General features: G+C 32.8%; 1 protein-coding gene across 1 annotated transcript in view; it reads left to right on the top strand.

Annotated features, from left to right (window-relative positions):
• Window positions 1–22,425, top strand: part of DPYD (dihydropyrimidine dehydrogenase) — a 1,041,936-nt gene that overhangs the window by 253,192 nt on the left and 766,319 nt on the right. The window contains exon 4 of the mRNA XM_007485012.3: window positions 2,592–2,679. Coding sequence (XP_007485074.2) covers window positions 2,592–2,679 — 88 coding nt within the window. The remainder of the gene's footprint in view (window positions 1–2,591; window positions 2,680–22,425) is intronic.

The following is a 22,425-nucleotide window of genomic DNA, read 5'->3' as shown; positions in this document are numbered from 1 at the left end:
GATGATCTATGACCTTTAGCCGCTATTTTTTCCCCAATTAAATACATTATGATGTTCTTCAGTTAGTCCAACTGAAAAAAAATTATCCTGCTAAAAAAAGAAATCTTTATATGCTCTTTTACTAAAAGTAAACATAGTCCTTAATATATATGTATTTTCAGTATAATTATTTAGGGATTAAAACTTCACTAGAGCAAGATCAAAATAATTTTTCTTTAATAATGTGTTTTTTTATTAAATGCATAATAATGGAAGAATTTTAAAGAAAGAAATGGGAAATTTTCATGACTAAAGGTAAAACAAGTATATTATATAACATATAAGGGAAATTGATGTAGAACAGTAGTTTACAATAATTGTTGGCATATTCCTCTAAGTGTCATGTCTGGGGTTTTTCATAGTATCAATCATTTAAAGCAATTTAGGTAATCACATTCTGGCACACCTTTCTCCAATTTTATTTACACCACTTGCCTACCTCATTGTAATGCAGTACCTTTCTGACTTGGTACAGTAGATGCACTCTGTAATATCTATTATGGCATGGTCAAAGGATAATTTATTGTCAAATAGAAAAATAGGTCAACTCTAATGTCACTTGATGATCAACCCCCAAAGTTTAATAAAACATCTCGCCAGTATGCATTCCGGGGCAGTGGTTGGTATTTTATTAGGACTACCTGGCTAGAGCAGCAGTGTAATTACTGAGCTGTCAGAGTGATAAGTGGGACTAATGGCAGCCTGATGCACTTGAGTCTGCTGAGCGCTTAGAGGATTGCAAGATGGTATTATTATAAGAGTCTGCCTCTTCTGGCATATTCATGGCACCAAAGGAAAAAAAAAGAATGCTACAATGCAGGTTTGCATGGCCCTGCCTCATTAACATCTGACATTTCCAACAGCTGTTATTTGTGAACCAGCTCTATAATAAAAAGAGAATTATTTGGTAAAGGTGCCTAACAACTATAGCTAGGAATCCTTGTATTGTCAGTCCTGCCAAGTGGATCCTTCAATTGATGTTGAATTTAAGATTGCTCTATATGAAGAATAGAATTGTACTATGTATTAATTTGTCTCATCTGCATTGGCCTATTATACAACTTCATTTCCAAAATTGCCACTTTGCTTCTAGAAAAGAACAGAATAAGAAATTTGTAAATACATCAGATAGAATGAGTTCAAAAAGAAAAAAGTATACCTTTCACAATTTCCTATAGGTTATAAAATTCTTACAAGGTGGCAGACATTTGTAAAACTCTGCAAAAATGGCTTTGAAGTAAATAGGGAAACACTTGAGTGTAACTAGGACATTAATCACTCTAACTTTTCAGCTGATGCCTGATTTTCCTTTAGCACATGGACAGGAGAAATTACTTTCACACAAATTTTAAGGTCCCATCTTTATCCAGATTAGAGATACTATAAGATATGGTGCACTGGGTATTATTTCAGTGAGGAAACTCAGATAGTCAAAATCATTTTCTTGTCTCAATGTATGCTGCAGGGTCTACTTTAGTAAAACTTTCTAAAGTCAGCTATGTATATATATATATGTGTGTGTGTGTGTGTGTGTGTGTGTGTGTGTATAAATATATATATTATATATATTTGCAAAGGACTATAGCTATATAACTATATGGATATAAGACTTCAACAATAATAGATGCAAATCACACAATTGCATTTAGAGAAATGATAGGGGAGGTTTAATGATTCCATTTCAAAAAAAGACAATTGATTATGAAAAGCCTTTGGTTTTATTACATAAAATTTAATTTAGAGAGAAGGCTAGGGGCACTAAGCAGAGTAGAGAGATCTGATTCAAAAACAAGATGTTAATTAAAAGTGAAAAACTGGATTCACACAGTAGACCAAAAGAGCTTAATCACAAAAGAAAGACTAAGAAATGATAGTTATTTTCCTGAGTCCTTGTACAGAAGATGGGTTAGTTACCTTTATTAAAGAAGGCTTATAATTCAGAGTCAAATCATGGAAGAATCCATATCTTGTAATAGATGAAGTAATGACATTTCTTCTTAGGATACTTTCTACCATTTTAAAGATACCTGATGGAGTAATCATTATAAACTATCCACATCATGTGTAATACAATGCTGAAAGGTAGAGATAGTTGAAAGAACTAGAAGTTACAAATCATAGATTGGAGAAAATAGCCTTGTAAATGTGAATATTATTATGGACACCAGTGGCTTTACCAAAATTAAATCTTTAATTTTCTAACCACTACTTGAAAAACAAGTGAGAATAATAGAAAAATTCTTAAATGAGGGGCCTGTTGTAAACTGCTGTGTTCCCCCTATGTGTAATCAATTGGAAGAATACTAGAAAAAGGAATGACTTATTTATATGTCCACATATAAATAGATAGCTGTATATAAGGATGATAATAGGTATCTTTCATTGCTACAAAACATTTCCCAAAAGAGTGTGTATATATTGACTCATGCATTTAATTTGAAAGGATGAAGTTAAATATAAAAAAAGTAAAACTGACCTTGTCACTTTTGTATTACAATAGATTTTGCTTTTGCCACTGCCTGTCTTCTTAACTTAATTACTTTGTTCCCTAGGTGCCTGAAATGTGCTGATGCCCCCTGTCAGAAGAGCTGCCCAACTAATCTAGACATCAAATCATTCATCACCAGTATTGCGAACAAGGTAGAATCAGATATACCAAGCAGATGAAAGTTGATAATAGCTTTTGATGAACTCTTATTTAAATGTAGTATTTCCCTTATTCAAATGCAGCAAAGTAAAATTTCAATATGTATTTGAAAAATGAGGTTTGATTTAAAAAGTAGTAAATAGTTTTCTTATTTAAAATCAGTTAAGTTGCTTCAGCAGTATGTGTGTATAGCACTGTTAAAATATTAATATGACACATTATAGCAATACTTAAAAAATGAAAATCTTTTGGGGAATGAGAAGAAGAAAAGTAACTTGACTTCATTTCTGTCTATCTTGCTGTGAGGATCATATGAGATAATATTTGTAAAAGAGCACATATTAGGCAATTAATAAAGTTTTATCCTTTTTTCTCTTTTTAGAAATGAATGTTAGTCTTAAACTCCTATATAGTGTGACATCTGTAGTATTCACTTGGTCAGTGATGGATTTATTTGTTTGATTAATGAATTCTGTTTGTATTTTCCTTTACTATCATGGAAGAGTCCTTGGCTATGACTTATCTTCTCATAACAGATAAAGAAGCAGAAGTTACTTCCCATTTAGAAATATTAATTATCAATAAAGATCTGCTAAGTCTTTTAGTAGATGATTATTAAAGACTTTATGAAATATAAACAATTTAAAATACCTCAGAAGAAAAGTTTAATAAATCAACAGATATTTATTAAGCACTTCCTAAGTGCCAGGTACTGTGCTAAGAATAAAAGAAAAAATGATGAGTCTATTTCATTTTAAGATATTAAGATAAACATTTCTACATGGCTTGTATAAGTGTCTCTTTGAAGGCATGTTCTATATAGCTCATCAAATTAATTATCACTATGTAAGAAAGCGAAAATATTGGCTGGAGACCAAAAAAAGGAAAATTTATTTTTTTAAGTAGTGAAGTTGTCAAAAATGTTTGGAGAAAAATGTCAAAGGTTAAATTCAGTGTTTTACCTGAAAATGTAAATATTATTATGCCCTTCACAAGTTGAGGAGATGCTACTTTGTGGTTGTCAAATAATAATGAAAAATGTGTCTTCTAGTTCATATTTCAATGGAAATAGATGAAAAAAGAAACAAGATTGACTCTTTAATTACTATTAAATTTAATATTAAACAGTATATTAGTTATGCTCAAGAACTAAAATACTTAAAGGAATAACATATTACAATATAATGATCATTGGTTCTGGATTCAAAGGATCTGGGTTCAAAGATTATATACAACACTGTTTCAGTTTGTTATTATTAAATGAAGATCTATTAAATGAAGATAGTAAACTAAGACACCTGCTATCTTTTCTATTTCTGAATTTATTATTCTCTTCATGTAAGGATTTCACAAGAAACAAACAGAAAGGGAGAAATGATCACTCTGAAATTTTTGAAATGTCCAAATATATTCAGTCTCTTTTCTGTTTTAGAATAACTAAAAAAAAGTTTCATTAATCTTGTCCAAATTTTCTCACTGTCTAGGTTGTGACACTATACTTGGTTATTCATTTAAACAGGTTTCCTTATAAATACAGGACATTTAGAGATGGACATATTGCAAATATATTCTTTTGTCAGGAATTTAAGGGAATCTATTGAAAGTAGTGTGTTTTGTTGAAAAACTACTGTAGCAATCATAAAAGGTCAGGGATTCTTGTTCTTGAAAGCCTGCGGCTTTTTAGATATTTACAGGCTGTGTACAATGTAGGCTGTTCCATATTGCTCTGCCAGTGGACCTCAACTCAGGAGGGGGGTTCTTTCTAGGTTGAGAGGGTAATTGAATCGCCAGGCTCAATGAGCCTTGGGCCTCTTTGAGAAAAGGATGTCACTTGAGCTGTATTGTGTTAGGCTCCTGTGATTTGGGAGAGTTTAGACCAATACTTCCATTCTTTCTTTTCTTACAAACTGGATTACAGCTCTAGTTTCCAAAGGTACAATCTATTCCTTTGTATCTCCTCAGTCAGTTTTTCTCTGTTTTGCTCAGACTGGCTGTTGTTTGCAATTGTACCTCCCAATTGGAAATACAAGTTTAGATTCATCAAACTGTGAATACTAGGTCATGTTTCTGTTTTTTTTTCCTTCTTTAAAAATACCCTACTTTATATGAGAACTCATATAGCTTGTCCATAAATAGGAGAAAACACTTTTAAAAATGAAACCCTTTAATTTTACTTTGTTATTTAAAAAGTAAAATTATTATTTTGAAAATAGTTATTTTTAAAATCTTGAAACATGTTTCACTCAAATGTAAAATTTATTTCTGATACAAATAAAATAAATATTTTTATAAAATAAATAAATAAAATATTTCTGATACAGACATACATACATAGACTATGAATATTTGTTTTTATGTCAGCATATGGATTGATTATATTCATTTATATTTTTCTATGAACTGAGAAAAATGCACATGATTGGAGAGGGAGGCTACATTGGATCAGTTAATCAATACCCAGATTCAGAACTGAAATGTAAGCTAAATTCTAATACCAAATAATTGGATGATTTTGGGGAAATTTCTTTACTTACCTGGCCCATAGCTTCTTTAGTTTTGAGTGAGAATTTTTTGGGGAACTATGCATGTTTTTGCCAAAAGCAAAGGAAACTTAATGATTATCAGATAGTCAACCAGAATATATGTCACTCACTAAGTGCCAGGCCGTTTTCAAATCCAGGAAGAACTGATATATTATATTCTTTGTTGACTCTTGTGGAAAAATTGAGATCAATGGATAGAGAGAGCAAGAAAGAAATTTGATTCAATGTAAGGAAAAACTGATTAAATTATAGATATCAATAAGTGAAATGTATTACTTTTGCAGATAAATGCATACATATTACATCATATAAGTATATTAAAACCCACAGCTAGGAGGAATCTTTTCTCACTAAGAGACCCTGGCCTAAACTCATGGAGACATGTTTCAGTCTTGAAGCAATCAGACTTTTAAGACACTTCTTGAATTCTATGGCTTATTATGCCTCCATCCTCTTGCCCTGGGTGAAGATTTTTAAAAATAGTCTTTAGAGCTTAGGTTTAATTCATGACTAGAGCTTCCCCAAAATGAATTAGCAAAGTTCCTTAAATTAACAATTTTTAAAAGACTTGTTTAGGGGTAGCTAGGAGGCCCAGTTTATTGAGAGCCAGGCCTGAAAACAGGAGGTCCTGACTTCAATTTTGGCTTCAGACACTTCCTAGCTGTGTAACCCTGGGCAAATCACTTAACCCTAGTTGCTCTTGCAGTTCTTCCACATTGGTAGCACATGTAGTAACACTTATATGATAGAAGGTTAACGGAAAGAGACAGAGACAAAGACATAGAGAGAGAGAGAGAGAGAGAGAGAGAGAGAGAGAGAGAGAGAGAGAGAGAGAGAGAGAGAGACAGAGAGAGACAGAGACAGAGACAGAGAGACAGAGAGACAGAGACAGAGACAGAGACAGAGACAGAGACAGAGACAGAGACAGATATAAAGAGAGAGAGAGAAAGAGCGGGATAGGGGTGGGGTGGAGAGAGAGGGAGAAGGAGAGAGAGAGAAGTGTAAGAAAAAGAAAAAGAAAAAAATATGCAGTGGATAGAGAGCAAAACCTAGAGATGGGAGGTCTTGGGTTCAAATATCTACTCAGACAATTCCTAGAGATCCTAGGCAAGTCAGTAAACACCAATTGCCTAATCCTTACCATTCTTTTCCCTGGGAACCAATATTTAGTATTCATTCTAAGATGGAAAAAAAGGTTTTTTTTTTTTAAAACAATGCTTAAACTACAAAAGACTCATCAGTGCACATTGCCAAATTTTAAAACACTAAATTATAAACCATTACTCTTCTTATAGAGTACTAGGTGGATGCATGAACTTAAAACATTTTTAAAAGGTATTTTATAAGACTTCTGAACTGGCATTTTATTTCAACCTTTAATATTAATGGCCCAAGAGACTTACGGAAGGTCTATGTATTCTAACAATTCAGGGCATGGCTTGGGTTCATCCACCTGGAGATAATCAACTACTCTGAGAAGTTGTTTAGAAGCTAATCTCTGCTGCACAACCAGTATTCAAGTCTTGGAACTTCAGACTTCTCAAATTCATGAGTTTGAGAATCTAAGCTAGAAATACACACTTCGAGATTGTCATTCATTCACTTTGATTTGAGGAAAACACAAAGCCAAAGTATGTGCCATGCCAAAGCTGTCCATGCCAGCAATGTAAGTAGATGCCTTAGCTCTTCAGGGAGGGTACAGGGAAGAAATAATAATCCCCATCCCTGGTAGAAGTCCAAGAGAGATATTAATAGATCCCAAGATGTTCAAGAGAGAGTATGAGGGACAAGGACATTCATTTTAAAATCTGCTGATTGAGTCACCATTCCTGGGTCAATAAATATACCCTTTGATGCAGACTACCCATCATATGGCCCTCACCAAGGATTCTGAGGTGTTGGTAAGGTATTATTTAATAATGACAATGTATAGTCCACAGGGATCTTTAGGGATTTCTGTGGGATCCCAAAACATTAGTGCTATGTTACTGCCCCTAAAGTAGTCCTGGATGCAGAAGATTTGATCAAGAGTTCTTTGTTAATATTCATTATTATACATACATGTACATATATAAAGATAATAATAAGGCATTCTAGATCTTGAGAAAGAAATGAAGCAAATTAAGAAGAAAGGAAAATATTTGCAGGAGATAGAAACATTTTCTTCTTGAAGCTCAGTATTGTTAATATAGGATTTTGGATAAGGGAAACCCAAGAAGAAAACACGTATAAAATCTACTTTATTGCTTTGGAAGAGAAAGGAATAAGGGCTTAAGGATTTACTTATGCTTATTCTTATTTTAAAAACTAAATAACTATGCTAATTAAGTTACTAAACTAAAACTTAACCAAGTTCCCAAATCTTACTCACCAGGGGTCCAAAAAGCAGAGCCAGGTTCTGTTGTTGTTAGATGTCTAAGCAATTCCATGTGAAACTGAATGTTGCCAGCAGCTAGATACAAGAACCCTTCCTCAGTTCAACACAGGAAAAATCCTCTTCAGATCCCTCTTCAGACCTTCCTTTTGACTTCCTCATGAGACCAGAAGAAAAGTCCATTGGGGCAAGATGGAGATCCTCCAGCTCAGGCTCCCATGTGACTCTTGGTCACATGCCACTATCAATCATACCTAGGTTTGCACTTTCCAGTTCTTGCACAGTTTTGCAAATTGCAAACCTTTCCATCCTTTATCACAGTATATATGAAAAAATTCTGGAAAGGTAAAGTATTAGTGACCATATTTTGAAAGTTTGTGGTTGATTTTTATTTTTTATGAATTTGAAATTCTTCTTCAAATACCTTAGAAATGAGATTTTATAACAGAAACTTAATGTACAGATACCCTCTCCCCTCACTTAACTGTCATGTTTCTAATATTAGCTATATTTTTTATTTGTGAAGGATTTTAAAACTTTTAATTTACATTTGTACAATCATTCTTGGCTCTGCTTACTTCACTGCATTGTTTCATTTAGATCTTTCCTCGCTTCTCTGTATTCCTCACATTCATTTCATCATGATACAGTAATATTCCATTATAGTCATATACCACACTTTAACTATTCTCTATTTGATGGGCATATGCTCTGTTTCCAATTTTTTGCTAACACAAAAGTTGTTGCTATAAACATTTTGGTTTATATGTAGGCTTTCTTCTTATCAATAGGCTTCTTCTAGTAAAAGCCTAATAAATTTAATCTCGAGGCTAAAAGCACGGAGATTTTAAAGTCTTGATTTGTAACTTTAAAATGCTTACCTAAGTGTTTGTACTGATTCATACCAGTATGCCTATGTAACCTTATCACAATTGACTATTTCCATCATTTGTCATTTTTTTTTCATTTTTCAGTATATGCGATGAAACTTTAGGGTTGTTTTGATTTTCAGTTTTTATTACTAGTGATTTGAAGCATTCTCTCGTGTTTGTCAGTACTTTACAATTCTTTTGGGAACTGTTTAGTCCTTCATTTCACCACTTTTATATTGGAGAATGGCTTTTGGTATAACAAATGTTATATCACATAATATAATTTAATTTAGAACATATGTAATGCTATTCCCTAATAATGGTATATGTTTATTATTTTTAATTATATATTTTATATCAAAAACTATTCTCTAATAATATCACATCAAAAGCTATTCTGGGAGCTAATAGGTAGCTCAGTGGATTGAGAATCAGATTTAAAGTTGAGAATTCCTGGGTTCCAATCTAACCTCTACTATATGACCTCAGGCAAGTCACTTAATCCACCTTGCCCAGCCCTTATGATTCCTCTATCTTGGAACCTATACACAGTATTAATTCTAAGGCAAAGGTTTAAAAATACTCTAACAGAAGTCAGAAAAATGAGCTTAAATCCTCATTCTTATATACTTCCCCTTGAAATCTCAGATAAATGACTTTGCCTTTCTGGCTTTTTGTTTACCTCTCTGCAAAATTAAACAGTTTTTCTAGGTGTACTCCAAGCAATGCATGAGTTCTCAGTCTATGACCTGTGAATATAAAGATTTCTACTACAAAGCAAAATTAGTATACAATAGATTTAAATTGTTAACACTCTTCATTTTGAGAATGTTACAAGGGGAAATCATAATTTTGAAATATATTTTTGAATTTAAATTATAAAAAATAAATATATAATTATACACATACATATATGTTCTAAAATAAGCAGTTACTTAAAATTATGTTCTTTACTTCAAAATGTATGAGGAAAAATTAAAATAATAATACCAATAAATATAAAACAAAAAAATTACTTATAAATAAATAAAAATACATATAAAAGGAAAATAACCCTTTTGATGAAGGAATTTTTTAATTAATGTGAATAGAATGTGGATAGAATATTAATCATAGTTAAGCAATAATATGTTATAAAAAGTATTTTTAATAAAATGATTGGAATTTTAGAAGCTTTAAAAATATGCTAGAGTATAGATAAACCAATGCAAACATATGTTAGGTTTCATCTTCAAGAAATATATTCTATGCTTTCTAAGAACAATAAACTTCCAGAAGTCGACAAATGTTCATTTATATATTGCAATAAATTCCTTTTTTTTTTTTTCAAAAAAAGTGGTAATGGGGTTAAATTAATGTACTTGAAGCAGTGACTTTTTTGAAGTATCTATTTGCAACCTGGAATAGGATGGCTGACAGCTGGTTTTAGCCGCAGTATAATTACAAACCATATTCGATAGAATGACACTTTGTCAATTAAGGAGCCTTTTATTTTCTTTTCCATGAAGAGCAAAGCCACAGGGGAAGAGGTTCCTTATACATATATATTTTTTCCTAGAAAAGAGAGGGTATTCTAAATGTACCGTATTGCTTTAATAAATTAAACGAAGTTACAGGAAATGTTTTCGTTTTATGTTACCCATATGTCCTTGGGGGAAATTATATATGATGTTTGGACAAAAATCAACAGGTTTTTCCTCTTCTTTTTAGATAATTTCTTTTTGTATGAAAATATTTTAGAATTCCTTTTTCCTTTTCTGTTTATTCTTTATTCTTACACATCTGTGGCATTAAATCCTCTGCTGTTAGATCCTTGGAAACACTTAATTGAACATTTTTAATGACCTTTTTTCTTTTTATCTTGTCCTTAATAAAATATTTTCCTCCTGGGTATTTTTTCTTGAAATATATGTTTGGGAGAGAATAGTATAGATATTGTAATTCATCTGGAATTAAATCATATCCAATCAGCCTAATGTTTGAAAATTTCTCATTTCAGACAATTAACCTAGAATGTATTTCTACCCATCAATGGTTACAGAACCAGTAACATTTGTAGGCCAACTTCCTCACTGGCTGAAGTCCATTTGGTTAGAAAAACCTCTCTAGCCCATAAAAGGGTATTTAACATACAATAGTCACCCAGTATCCTGAACTTCTTAACTACCTCCTGTGTTTCTTATATTTTCATTTGAACATTTAAGAAATGACTAATGCCATGATTTGGTTGCATTTAAAAGCCAGAATGATGATGAGAGCCAAAAGAAGATACACTGAAACTTTTTCTGACACAACCTAGAATTTTCTTCAGTTTTGCTAACTGGATGTTCCAATAGAGTTTTAACTCTTATTTGCATAGAATTTGTAATGCTTGCAAGTGATACAAGAGGAACATTACCCTTACCTGCTCAGATCTGATTAGTGATGCTTATTTATGTGTTTTTCCCCTGTTCTATCTAAAACCAACAGTTTTTATTGATACATTTGATGTCAAAAGCCACAAATAGCCTACCTGTTTGCATTATATTCTCTCAGTAGAAGAACCAAGGAAAGTTATTTTATTCAGTGATAGTCAAATACTAATTTCCTGAGAAATAATTCACAGTATCTTATTTTTTTTATCTTTTCATGCATCAGCCCTATTGCCTAGTAGTGCTATAACCCTGTAGAAATGACCAAATTATGCTTCTGCAAATTCTTATAAAAATCCATTACATTTTAGATTCTTCTGAGGGATAAGGCAGAATTTTTTTTTTACTTTGCATCAGATCATCACATTATGCTTTTTAAATTGGTACTTCACAATCTGGGAAACAGTTTATTTTGTCTGCATTTAAAAGGAAGAACAGCGGCCCTTCATTGAAAACCTAGCACTGCAGCATCTTGGAAACTTAGAGGCACATGCTACAGAATGTTATAGTATTTGCTAGCAAAAATAAAAATCTAATGAGAAAAAAAAACATTAAGAAGTTGGACTTGATGTGCTCTAATCACTCTGACAACTCTAAATTAAATAATTTGAATATTGTTATATCCATCAATAAACATTTATTAAGCATCATTATGCTACGATACTGCTGAATAACCAAAGACAAATCCAGAATGGTATTCACCCTCAAGGAACTTATATTTTAACATGAAATATACACCTGTATATTAATATGTTCTTTGAAAGACTCCAATGATTTAATTATATATAACAATTCTTTTTAAACACTTACCTTCCATCATAGAATCAATACTAAATGTGGTTCCAAGATAGAAGAGTGATTAAAAAGCTTGACAACTGGGGTTAAATGACTTGACCAGGACTCTACATAAATAAATGCATTGGAGGCCATATTTGAATCCAGGTCCTTCTATTTTTATGCTTGGCTTGGCTATCTAGTTACTTAACTACCTAGCTGTCCCAACAAATAATTATTAAATGACTACCATGTACAGGTGCTTTGGTAGGTATAAAGAGACAAAATCAAAATTAATGATTATCCTTGCCCTCAAAACCCTTACATTCCATCGTAGGGCAAAATCACAGGCAAATAGAGGAGGTACACTGATTACTATTTTAAGGTGAAAGACCCTTTTGGACCTTATATCCTTCATTGGGGAAAAAATAATATATTCAGTATTGGAGTGAATTCTAGTTGAGAGATGAGATGATCTTGTTGTAAGTACTTCAGACTTGCCTCATCTCTCTGTAAATAGTATACAACTGACTACTTGACTTTACAATTGGAAGGTATGGGATACTGAACAGATCTTTAACTTTGCATATTCCATTTACTTAGAAGGGGAAAAGATAATGACAAAACATGATTATGACTTTTTTTTTTAACAGTCTAGCTTGCTATGCTTTTTATATAGGATAACAAAACAGTAAAGGAGAAGAATGTTGTGGAAAATTTTATATCCTAGGAAAGTTTTTGATAAAGTATTACATGGTTTACCTCCTACTGTTGTAGTGCTAGAGAGATATAGACTTGAGGAGAATACAACTAGATGGAATCAGAATGGTTAGATGGCATAACTCACGACTAAAAATGAATTGTTCAATTTCAATCTGGCAGCAAGAGTCCAGTGGAGTGTCCCTGCAATCTATCATTGCCTTGCCCTGTGTTGTTTAGCATTTTTATCAATAACTTGCAGAAAGGTACAGATCCATATGCTTGTCAAATTAGTAGATGACACGAAGGTAGAGAGGATAGTTAGTCCACTGGATGCAAAATGATCTTGACAGTAGAGAGTCACAGCAATGACTAAATGTATGTATACCAAAGTAGGTACCTGGTAACATTAGACTTGGATTTTAGCTGGTTGTGAACTTTGAGAAAAAAATAAACAACAGAAATTTTATTTTTAAAATGATCAACTAAAATAGAGCATTTTTCAAATTATTGTTTTTAAATGCTTTATACATGAAATACTTAATTTATATGAATATAATGAACTCCATGATGACATCCTATGTGATGTAAGGAGTATGGAGAAGGATAGGGACACTAGTAGATGGGACGTATGATAGTAGATGGGATTTGAGAAAGCAATAGGTAATACAAGTAAGTCAGCCATAGAGGATAACATTGAGAAGGAGCAGGTCAGCTAAATAAAGAAATTTCCAATGGCTTTGGTCTCCTTAGATTTACTGTGGTATCCATGTGGGAGGAGAGTTCTAATCCCAAGTAGGTATGTTTAGGGCAGGAGTCACCTTTATCAGCTTAGATAAAAGAGGGAAAGCTGGTATGACAATGTTTTTTCAAAAATTTATCAAATCCTATCTCAATAAATAGGTATGGGTGGATATGTTTTTTTGTTATCAATTATTTACCTAAATTCCTTTTGAAAGCCTTAATAGTTTAGACACTTGGAAAAACAGTTTTAAAGCCTAGGTAAGCCTCCTTTCATAAGGAGGTGGAAGAAATACTAAAATTAAATCAATTACTATGTTATATTGTGTATTTTTCTTTGGGTTTAAAAATACCACATAAGCAAGTTGTTTTCTGTTCATGTAGCTGAATAGACCAATCAAGAAATAGTTCTTTCTAAGCTTTAGACACATAAAGATTATTTTTTAAGTAATTTATGTAACAGGACTTCTTTCAGAAGTGTTTGTCAGGAAGAATAAAAATCTCATCTCTTAGAACTACATGCCAAGTTAGTTTATGGACTACAATTGTTTGCTAGTCATTGCTGAAGGCTGTGTCAGTAAATCTTTAAAACATTTTTTCTGCTATCTTTGTTTGAGGTTTTGCTATCCTAGCCCACTATACAAGCTATTTGACCACGCTTCTTTCTAGCATTCATTAATTCAACTGCTCAATAAATCAGTAAATATTTATTGAGTGTCTAATGTACTTGAAACACTGCCTAGATTCTATGTGATCTGCAAAGAAGTAAAGACACAGTAACTGCCTTCAAGAACTCTCATTGGGGACATTATATGGAAGTGTGAAAAAATAGCTAACAATATAAAAGCAAATATAACAATGTGGAAACTAAGAAATTAATTGTCTAGATGCCAGTTACCATAGGAGTTCAAAGAAATGATAAAAAATGAGTTAGACTATTATCATTGAAAGATATCATAGATATTTTATATGCTAACTCTTGTGCAAATGAGAATTCTCTTTAATAATCCTAAAAAAAAAAACACTTCTTGAGAATGCAATGAGTTCTTACTACTTCACTTACCTACTTTACTTACTATTTCAATGGGTGCTTTAATTTATAATATTGAGCTACCCATTACACTCTTTCTGGTGTCGATCCTGCAGTTTAGTCTTTCCCAAATGGTGTAGGAATTAGTGTTGTTGATAATATCTCAATTGCCTTTTCACAGCTTAAAAAAAGTCACTTTCAAGAAATATGCATTGGGCCCTGACCAAGGTACTCTCAAGTCTAGCCAATAGCTCATTATTAGATTGTTGATGATGCAGTTCAGAGTTTTGATGAACAAGAAAATGATGAACTATGGACAGTGATTGGCATTAAAGGTTAATAGTGCTTACGCTTTTGCTTCATTACATTGACACGTGACTACATGTGGGCAAAGTACTTTTACAGTGGGGAGATTTGTATATGGAATTGTATATAGAATATTAAAAGATGTCATGATTTTTTTTATTTTCATGTCCATATGCATGACTTCATAAAAACTCAGTGTTCTAAGAAATAAAAAGTAAACTATATTCCTGGAACCAATATGGAAAGAATAGTGGAGGAAGAGTTTACGATCCGAGTCAGAAAGAGAACTGGATTCAAGTCTCATCTCTGATACATACTGGCTGTGTGACTATGGGCAAGTCTCTTGATCTGCTAGTGCCTGAGAAAATTAAGATTGCAAAATATAGAGAAGATGATGAGCTATATCACTCATGTGGAAAGGGAACAAGACTGACAGTTGGTGGGGGAAGGGGCAACTGGGAGTGGCAGTTAGGTATTGTGACTAGTATTTCTTTACTGCTGGTTGGACTTCCTTCCTTGTGTTGGAGGTGGAAGGAGTGTTGGCTTCCCAGTCTGGATTCAGAGTGCTTCTTCTCAGCTCAGCCCAAAGACATAGGGCTAATCAGCTCTGAAAGTTAGAACTTTCCTTGGTTGCTTTCTGTCTACTGCTAAGATTCTGAAATTGACAAAACTAGTACAGAGGATGGGAGTGGGGGAAACCCTCCACCAGCCTGTGAGACCTGGCCTTAGCTCTAAACTGAGGAAGACTCCAACCTTATTTAGGGACATCCCTTGCCCCTCTTTCCCAATACCTCTAAAATCCAAACTGATTATTAAACTTTATCTCATTTGAATTCACAGTCAGATAAGTGGATTATCTTTTCTGGGGCATAGAGGGAGCTGAACATTAGTTCATTCAATGACAAACAGTTCTTATCTGCTGTTTCCTCTCGGCAGGGGGCATCTCTCTCCTTTGCCTCATCAAACAATATTCCCTCTCTCCCCTCAACTCCTCCATACCCTGCTACAAACCTTCTGTTATCCCCTGTTCTTCATATCCTCCACATCTTTTCCCAATAAATATTACATTCAAGAATTCCCTGTACCAACAAAATCAAAATTTATTACCTATCCCTATCTTACTTTTGTCTCACCAATATATTAGATCACCTAAAATAGAGGAAAAAAGTTAATCTCTTTGTTGGATGCCTGAAATGTTATTAGAGTTTTTTGTCTTTCTTACCCTGCCATCAAGGTCATAACTTCTAAATATTGATTGGACATCCTATACATATTATAGATATTCATGGAATCATTTTCTTATAATTAATTTTTTATCTTTTTCATCTCTTTCTTGCTAAGTGAAATAATGAGCCTATTTAATGCTCCAATACATAAATACAAGAAATTTTATGCTCCTTTCTTCCTAACAAAAATAATTTTCAAGTTAGTGAAATTCAACCAAATTATTTTTAAAACATAACAGATTAAGGTTTTTCTTCAAAGGGTTGTTCCATCTGTGAAAATTGTCTTTGGAAGAAGAAATGCAGCACTTTAAAATAAATTCACCAGCTGTATCGATAATTTTATAGAGAAAGACAGGCCTAAATGCTATGGGATTCTTTGTTAAATTTGTTAAATCATATGACAGGATAGCTGGTTTGTGAGTTTTCCATACTTTTCGATAATAACTATAAAAACGATTAGACTCCTAAGGAATGACAAGAAAGAAATGGTAAGGTTGTGATTTTTAAGTAGTAAAATAGAATAAAAAGATAAAGTTCTTACAAAAACATTAACTCACCGAAATGACACATGATGTATGAAAGAAAATGTTTTTAACATCTACAATGAGTAGTCAAAAATATAACACCTGTACAATATGGAGGAGTTAATAGTCTGGAAAGAATATTAACACCCATTTTTCCTGTTGAATATGAAAATGGCACCCTTAACCATTACATCATTACCTTTTTTAAATCATTTTTATTCTTGTTAAAAGAAGGTATAAAAGTTATTGTTTTAAAAAATGATGAAGTTCATCTAAGCCAGGAGCAGATGTTTCTTTTGTGTCTTTTCCTCCCTTTCCCCTATTCTCCTATATATGTACTCTGCATCTGACAAAATAAAAATGACTAAGAGACAAATTGAATAATAGAAATAAAACTTATTGTAATAGAGTGTGCTTCCTATAAGATGCATAATATTGAATTTCCAAAGTACTCTTTCACCAAATTTCTAGAATTTTTTTATTCATTTTCTTTTTTCTTCCTTTCCTTCCTTCTTCCTTCCTTCCTTCCTTCCTTCCTTCCTTTCTTCCTTCCTTGCTTGCTTGCTTCCTTCCTTCCTTCTTTCCTCTCTTTATAAGGAAGGAGAGAGATAAAAAATAAGCTGTCAGTATTCTCTTATTCAGAAGGAGTTTTTAAATATCTTCTCTTTGGTTATCAAAGGCAAAAAAAAATGGTATTGGACTATGTTATATATGGTTGGGGAATGCTTTCCTAATAGAAAATTAAGTTCTGCTTCTTGTCATTTGTCAGCTGTGTGATCCTAGGCATGTCATTTAACCCCCATTGCCTAGCTCATACCACTCTTCTGCCTTAGAACTAATCTGCAATATTGATTCTAAGATGGAAGGCAGGGGTTTTAAGGGGGGGGGGAAGAAAAGAAAATTAGTGTGGTGCATTAGAAATGAGTATGAGCTGTGAACTCCAAAGATCATGCATTGAGCCATGGAGCCAACTCTTACTCATCATAATTGGTAATTCACTTTATATCTAAGTCTTAATTTCATCAGCTATAAAATATTACTCACAATATTTGTACTACCTATCTCATGAGATTATTAAAGGTAGGTATCTTATAAATAATATCTTATAAATAAGAACTATATGAAAGAGCGATTACTACCATTAGCCACAGTTTCTACTCCTTTGACCACACCTTTTATGTTGGTTGAAATGAATTAAAACCACCTTTTTGAATACTTACTACTTACTACTTGTATACTACTTGTTTTGGTTAAAATGAATTAAAACCACTTTTTTGAATACTCATTAATTTTTCACCTTCACATTTCTGGTTTTGTGTTCTTTAGCCACTATTCTTTAATATTCCCTCTCTTTCCCATAGTTTATCTAAAAATCATCATTTACTACAGGGAGAACATAACAAATGTAACCTCCACTAAGTGCAATTCATCTAGGATCTTTATTCTGTTCAACAAACTTTCTCTCTGGGAAAGTCACTGAGATAACTGCTTTAGGCCATATAAAGATCTAAGAATATAAAAAATTAAGTTTTTATGTTAATATGAAAGTTCTAAAGTAATATTGTGGTTGCTGATTTAAAAATATTATAGCTTAAATCAAAAATAACTTTTTAGTAGCTTTACTTACAAAGAGGTGTAAAGAGTGGAAGTGGAGAAATGTAAGAAGAGGGTAGAGAAATGTCTAGCCTATCACCCCAATTGTTGTTCTGGTGCCCAGCTCGACCCTGGCAGGACTCCATACCCTTCAGCCAGAGGATCTGATGGTGTCTTCAGTAAGGTTTCCATCAATACAGACTTCTGCAGGAAAGAAAGGCCTCTCTGGAACTAATCTCTCCAGAAACCAGGAAAAAAAAGTTAGTTACTTACCCAGCAAGCCAATACAGAATTCATGAAAAGAGCTTCCTTCTTCAGGTCAGCTCACCAACACAAAGTCTCCCAAGACAAACTCCAAAGGAGAAGTCCAAAAGCAAAGTCCCCCAAAAGAATAAATCCCAAGGACAAATCCCAAGGAGTTCAGGACTCCTTATAGTCATTTTTCCACATTGCTTCCTGTCCCTTCCTCCACTTTATGGGAACCAATTGCAGTCTTTCAATTTGCCTAGCACTGCCCAAGGACAGGGCAGTGGCCTCTGGAGTTGTCATCCACTTTAGCAAGTGACTTGTGAACTCTCTTAGTATTAAGTAGGAGTGCTCAAGTTTTTGATTCATTAAAAGTTGCTGATTGATAGACAAAGAAAGTTTGATTCACTCTTCACAAATATAATCATCCATATCCTCAAGGAACTTACAATTAATAAAGAAAAACAAAATATGAAAAGATCTATTGAAGATGGAAGAGTAAATTCTGCAAAAGAGGGATAAATTGTTATGGCAATATTAAAGAAAGAGAGGTCATCCTTTTTTGGAGGGGAATGGATGTCTAGAAGAGTTTCATGAAGGAGGAAAGATCTGAAGTTGGACTTGAAGGATGATAGATTTCAACAGGCAGAGATGAGGGAGAGAGCGAAAGGATTTTTAGGGAAAAGGAGCAGTGTGAGTGAAGATACAGAATGGATAAGGCTTGGGGCATATTTGCCAAATGACAAATAGTCTGCTTTACCTGGTACATAGGGTATATGAAGGGGAACAATGAATGATAAGATAAGAAAGTGAAGAGAATGAAGGGAATTTAAGAGAGTTTGTTTTTTTTAAAACAGAACTTAGGTTTTTAATGCAGATTTTAGTGGTAGGTAGGTAACTCAATGGATAGAGAGTTAAGCCTGACAATGGGATGTGGTGGGTTCAAATATGGCCTCGGACACTTCCTAATTATGTGACCTGGGCAAGTCACTTAATCCCAATTGCCTAGCCCTTATCACTCTTCTCCCTAAGTAACTAATATTTAGTATTGATTTTAAAAAAAACCTAATAATAATACACATTTTTAAGCCTGTGTAATTTAGAATATACTGGTGTTATGTAGAGAGTTGGGGACATGTTTAAGTATATTAAGCTAGCAGAAGTTTGGTGTATTTGGGGGCTCTCTAGAATGGGGCCCCATTCTCCCTTCCTGGTTTATTTCCTAGAACACCCAAATAATAAATATTTTATGTACTTTTTACTAAACATGATTTGTTTTCCCTCCAGCAAATTTATCCTCTTTACCTATTCTTTATTTACATATTTAGAATATTTACATAGTCTACACATATGTGGTATTCTATTTTTTCTTTTTTTTCTAGTCCATTTTTTGAAAATTCCAACTCAATTCCTTTCTCAATGGTAAAACCTTCTCCAGCTGTCTCACTTGAGATAATCTCTCTGTTTCTACCCATCTATCTATCTGTTTCTCTCTGCCTCTCCCACTTTATTAAAGAATTATGGGTATAGTACAATGGTTAATTTATCATGTGTGACCTTGTTATATATCTTCTATTGTCTTAAATTAATAGATTTTTGATTTGTTATACAACTTTTCATGTATTTTTATCAACGAGCTCATAAAATCCTCTGTTAGTCACTAACTTTGTGATGTTAGGCAAGTCACTTACACCTCCTTATATCTTCTCATTTCATTTCTGTACCATGAGAACTCTGATGACCTCTGAGGTTCCTTCTATGTCTAAATCTATGATCTGATTATATATCCAATGAGTCTGCTAAAGGGAAATACCAATTTGCATGGTTGTTTACATTTCATGCAGTGCCAAGTTCAGTCACCGGCTTGCACATATAGAAGTAGATACTTTCTTATAGATTCTATAAGTTATATATAATTATTATATATTTTATACATTATATATTACATAATTATATAGATTATATAAGTTATATATAATATTATATATTACTTATAGATTATATAAGTCAGCTAAGTGCTACAACAGATTTGAGCACTAGGGCTAGAGGCAGGAACATCTGAGTGCAAATCCAGCCTCATACACCATGATAAAGTTACTTAAACATCTGATTCAGTTGCTTTGACATGTAAAATTAGGGTCACATTCATATCCCAGGACACTTGTAATGGTCAAATTGGTACTTAGTTCAGCACACGGCATATAGTAACCATTTAATCAATATTTACATCTTTGTATTAAACTTCAACATGCTTTTATATTTTTACCTGGATCTTAAAGTGAGTAAAAGATTGAAAAAAAAGTTGAACAACAACTTGCATAAGTCCATATGCCATAATTACTGTCTAGATATCTTAATAGTGATTTGTAATGTAAATATGGTAGTCTACAATATTTACCACCTATCCAAAACAAAAATCTTTCTTTTTCTTAGGTTCTTTTCACTTTTTTTTCCTAAGTAGAAACGGTGTGCCAGAAGGGAATAATTTCTGAGTTCTAGACTTGAATCTCTGATTAAGTGGGTATGTGACCTTGGACAACTCATATCACTTCTCTGGACTTCAGTTTCCCCAATCTATAAAATGAAGGAGTTATAACTGAAGACTCTATGCTCCATTTCAGTGCTAAACATTATGCAACTCTGCCACCTGTCACCAATATTGTCTTTTTAGAGGTGAACCGTGCAACTCAATTTGAATTTCATTACCAAATCAATATTCCTGTGAATGTAGTCTCAAGTTTTAATTTGATCATATATCATTCCTGTTAGATTCTACTGGGAAATTATTTTCTCTTAAATTTTTATGTTTCCTCTTTAAAATTTTACATAATAGTGTTCTGCCCCCATCAATTCATTATGCTCATTGTTTATATAGTACTTGGCTACTTGTATTTTTAATTATTAGATTTAAAAGAATTAATTCTACATCTTGCGTAGATTCAGTGTCCTATAATGAGTAATACTAAACTTGAAGTCAAGAAAGAACTGAATTCAAAATCTACCCTTAACTCTGAGCAAGCCACTTGGCAACTAAGTGCTTCAAATAATTCTATATGTTTCTCTAAATCAGAGGTTCTCAAACTCTCTGTTTGTAGCAATGAGAATACATAATGCATATCAGGTATTTATTTACATTCCAAATTGTAACTGTAGCAAAATTACAGTTTTGAAGTAGCCACTAAAATAATTTTTTGGTTTGGGGTCACTGCAACATGAGGAACTGTATTGCGGGGTCACAGCATTAGAAAGGTTGAGAACCACTGTTTTAAATCATACATGGGTTGGTATGTAAATACCATTCCTAGGAATTTTCCTAAGTTGAAGAAATCATAGATCTTTCTGATACTTGTGTCAAGGGCTATAACAGGCGGAGACCAAGCTTGATTTCTAAAACTTATCTTGTACCAATGGTATGATGATAAACACTTATCAATTGACTCAAGGGAAAAGCATAATATACTTTGAAATTTAATTTATATTATTAACATTTTCTCAATCACTTTCTTAAGTCTAGGCAATGAAATAATAATAATAAATAATAAAATAATAATAATAAATAAAAAATAAGCCACGATTTGTATCATTTGCAATTTTCAAGGTGAAAATGTTCACCGTGAAAATTTAACAGGTTACTTGTACCATGCAGTATGAGCTCATTTTAGTACTGAATAAGAATACACCAAAATATATAAGAAAACTTGAGGAAAATTTGCAATTCACTTAAATTTCAAATTAAATATCTGCCATCCAAATCTTTAGATATACATGTGAGTGTTTGTGTGTACTAGTCATAGTATAATGCAATGAAAAAAATCACATGTTAAAAATTGCCAAGCTAAATTTGACTGCCTTAATGAGTTATTTCAGCAGTAAATTACTATCATAATATTTCATCAGAGAGCTGACCCTGAGTTCCTAAAGTCTATGCAAGTGTATTGTATATAGGTTTTACCAAACTGGAACACTTTCCATTACAGGCATGTTGTCTGTGGAAAGGCCAACATGTCTATGTTCAATTGATCTCATCTGCAGAGTGTTGTCTGTCTAAGTTGTGATGATTGTTTCAAACTTGGCAATCCAGAAAGATCACCTGCTAATATATAGAGCAGTGAATATTTTTGGCAATGGAGGGAGCACAGGCATAAAGATCTCTAATCCTTGAAATGAGGAGTGGTCACCAAAATAATGTATTATGTCTATATCAAGATTTGGGGAAGCAGACGTATTAAAGAATTTTAGCAAATTGAAAACAATTAAGATATAATATTAGTAAGAATTAGGATCTAGGATGATAGAAGTGGAAAGCACCGTAGAAATTATTTATTCCAACTAAATCATTTTATAGAGAAGGCATTTGAGACAAAAGGAAATGATTTCCTCCATTTTACATAAGAAATAGA

This window comes from Monodelphis domestica, chromosome 2, assembly GCF_027887165.1.
Source record: "Monodelphis domestica isolate mMonDom1 chromosome 2, mMonDom1.pri, whole genome shotgun sequence".
Classification (NCBI taxonomy): domain Eukaryota; kingdom Metazoa; phylum Chordata; class Mammalia; order Didelphimorphia; family Didelphidae; genus Monodelphis; species Monodelphis domestica.
This window is presented reverse-complemented; position numbering and strand designations above follow the sequence as displayed.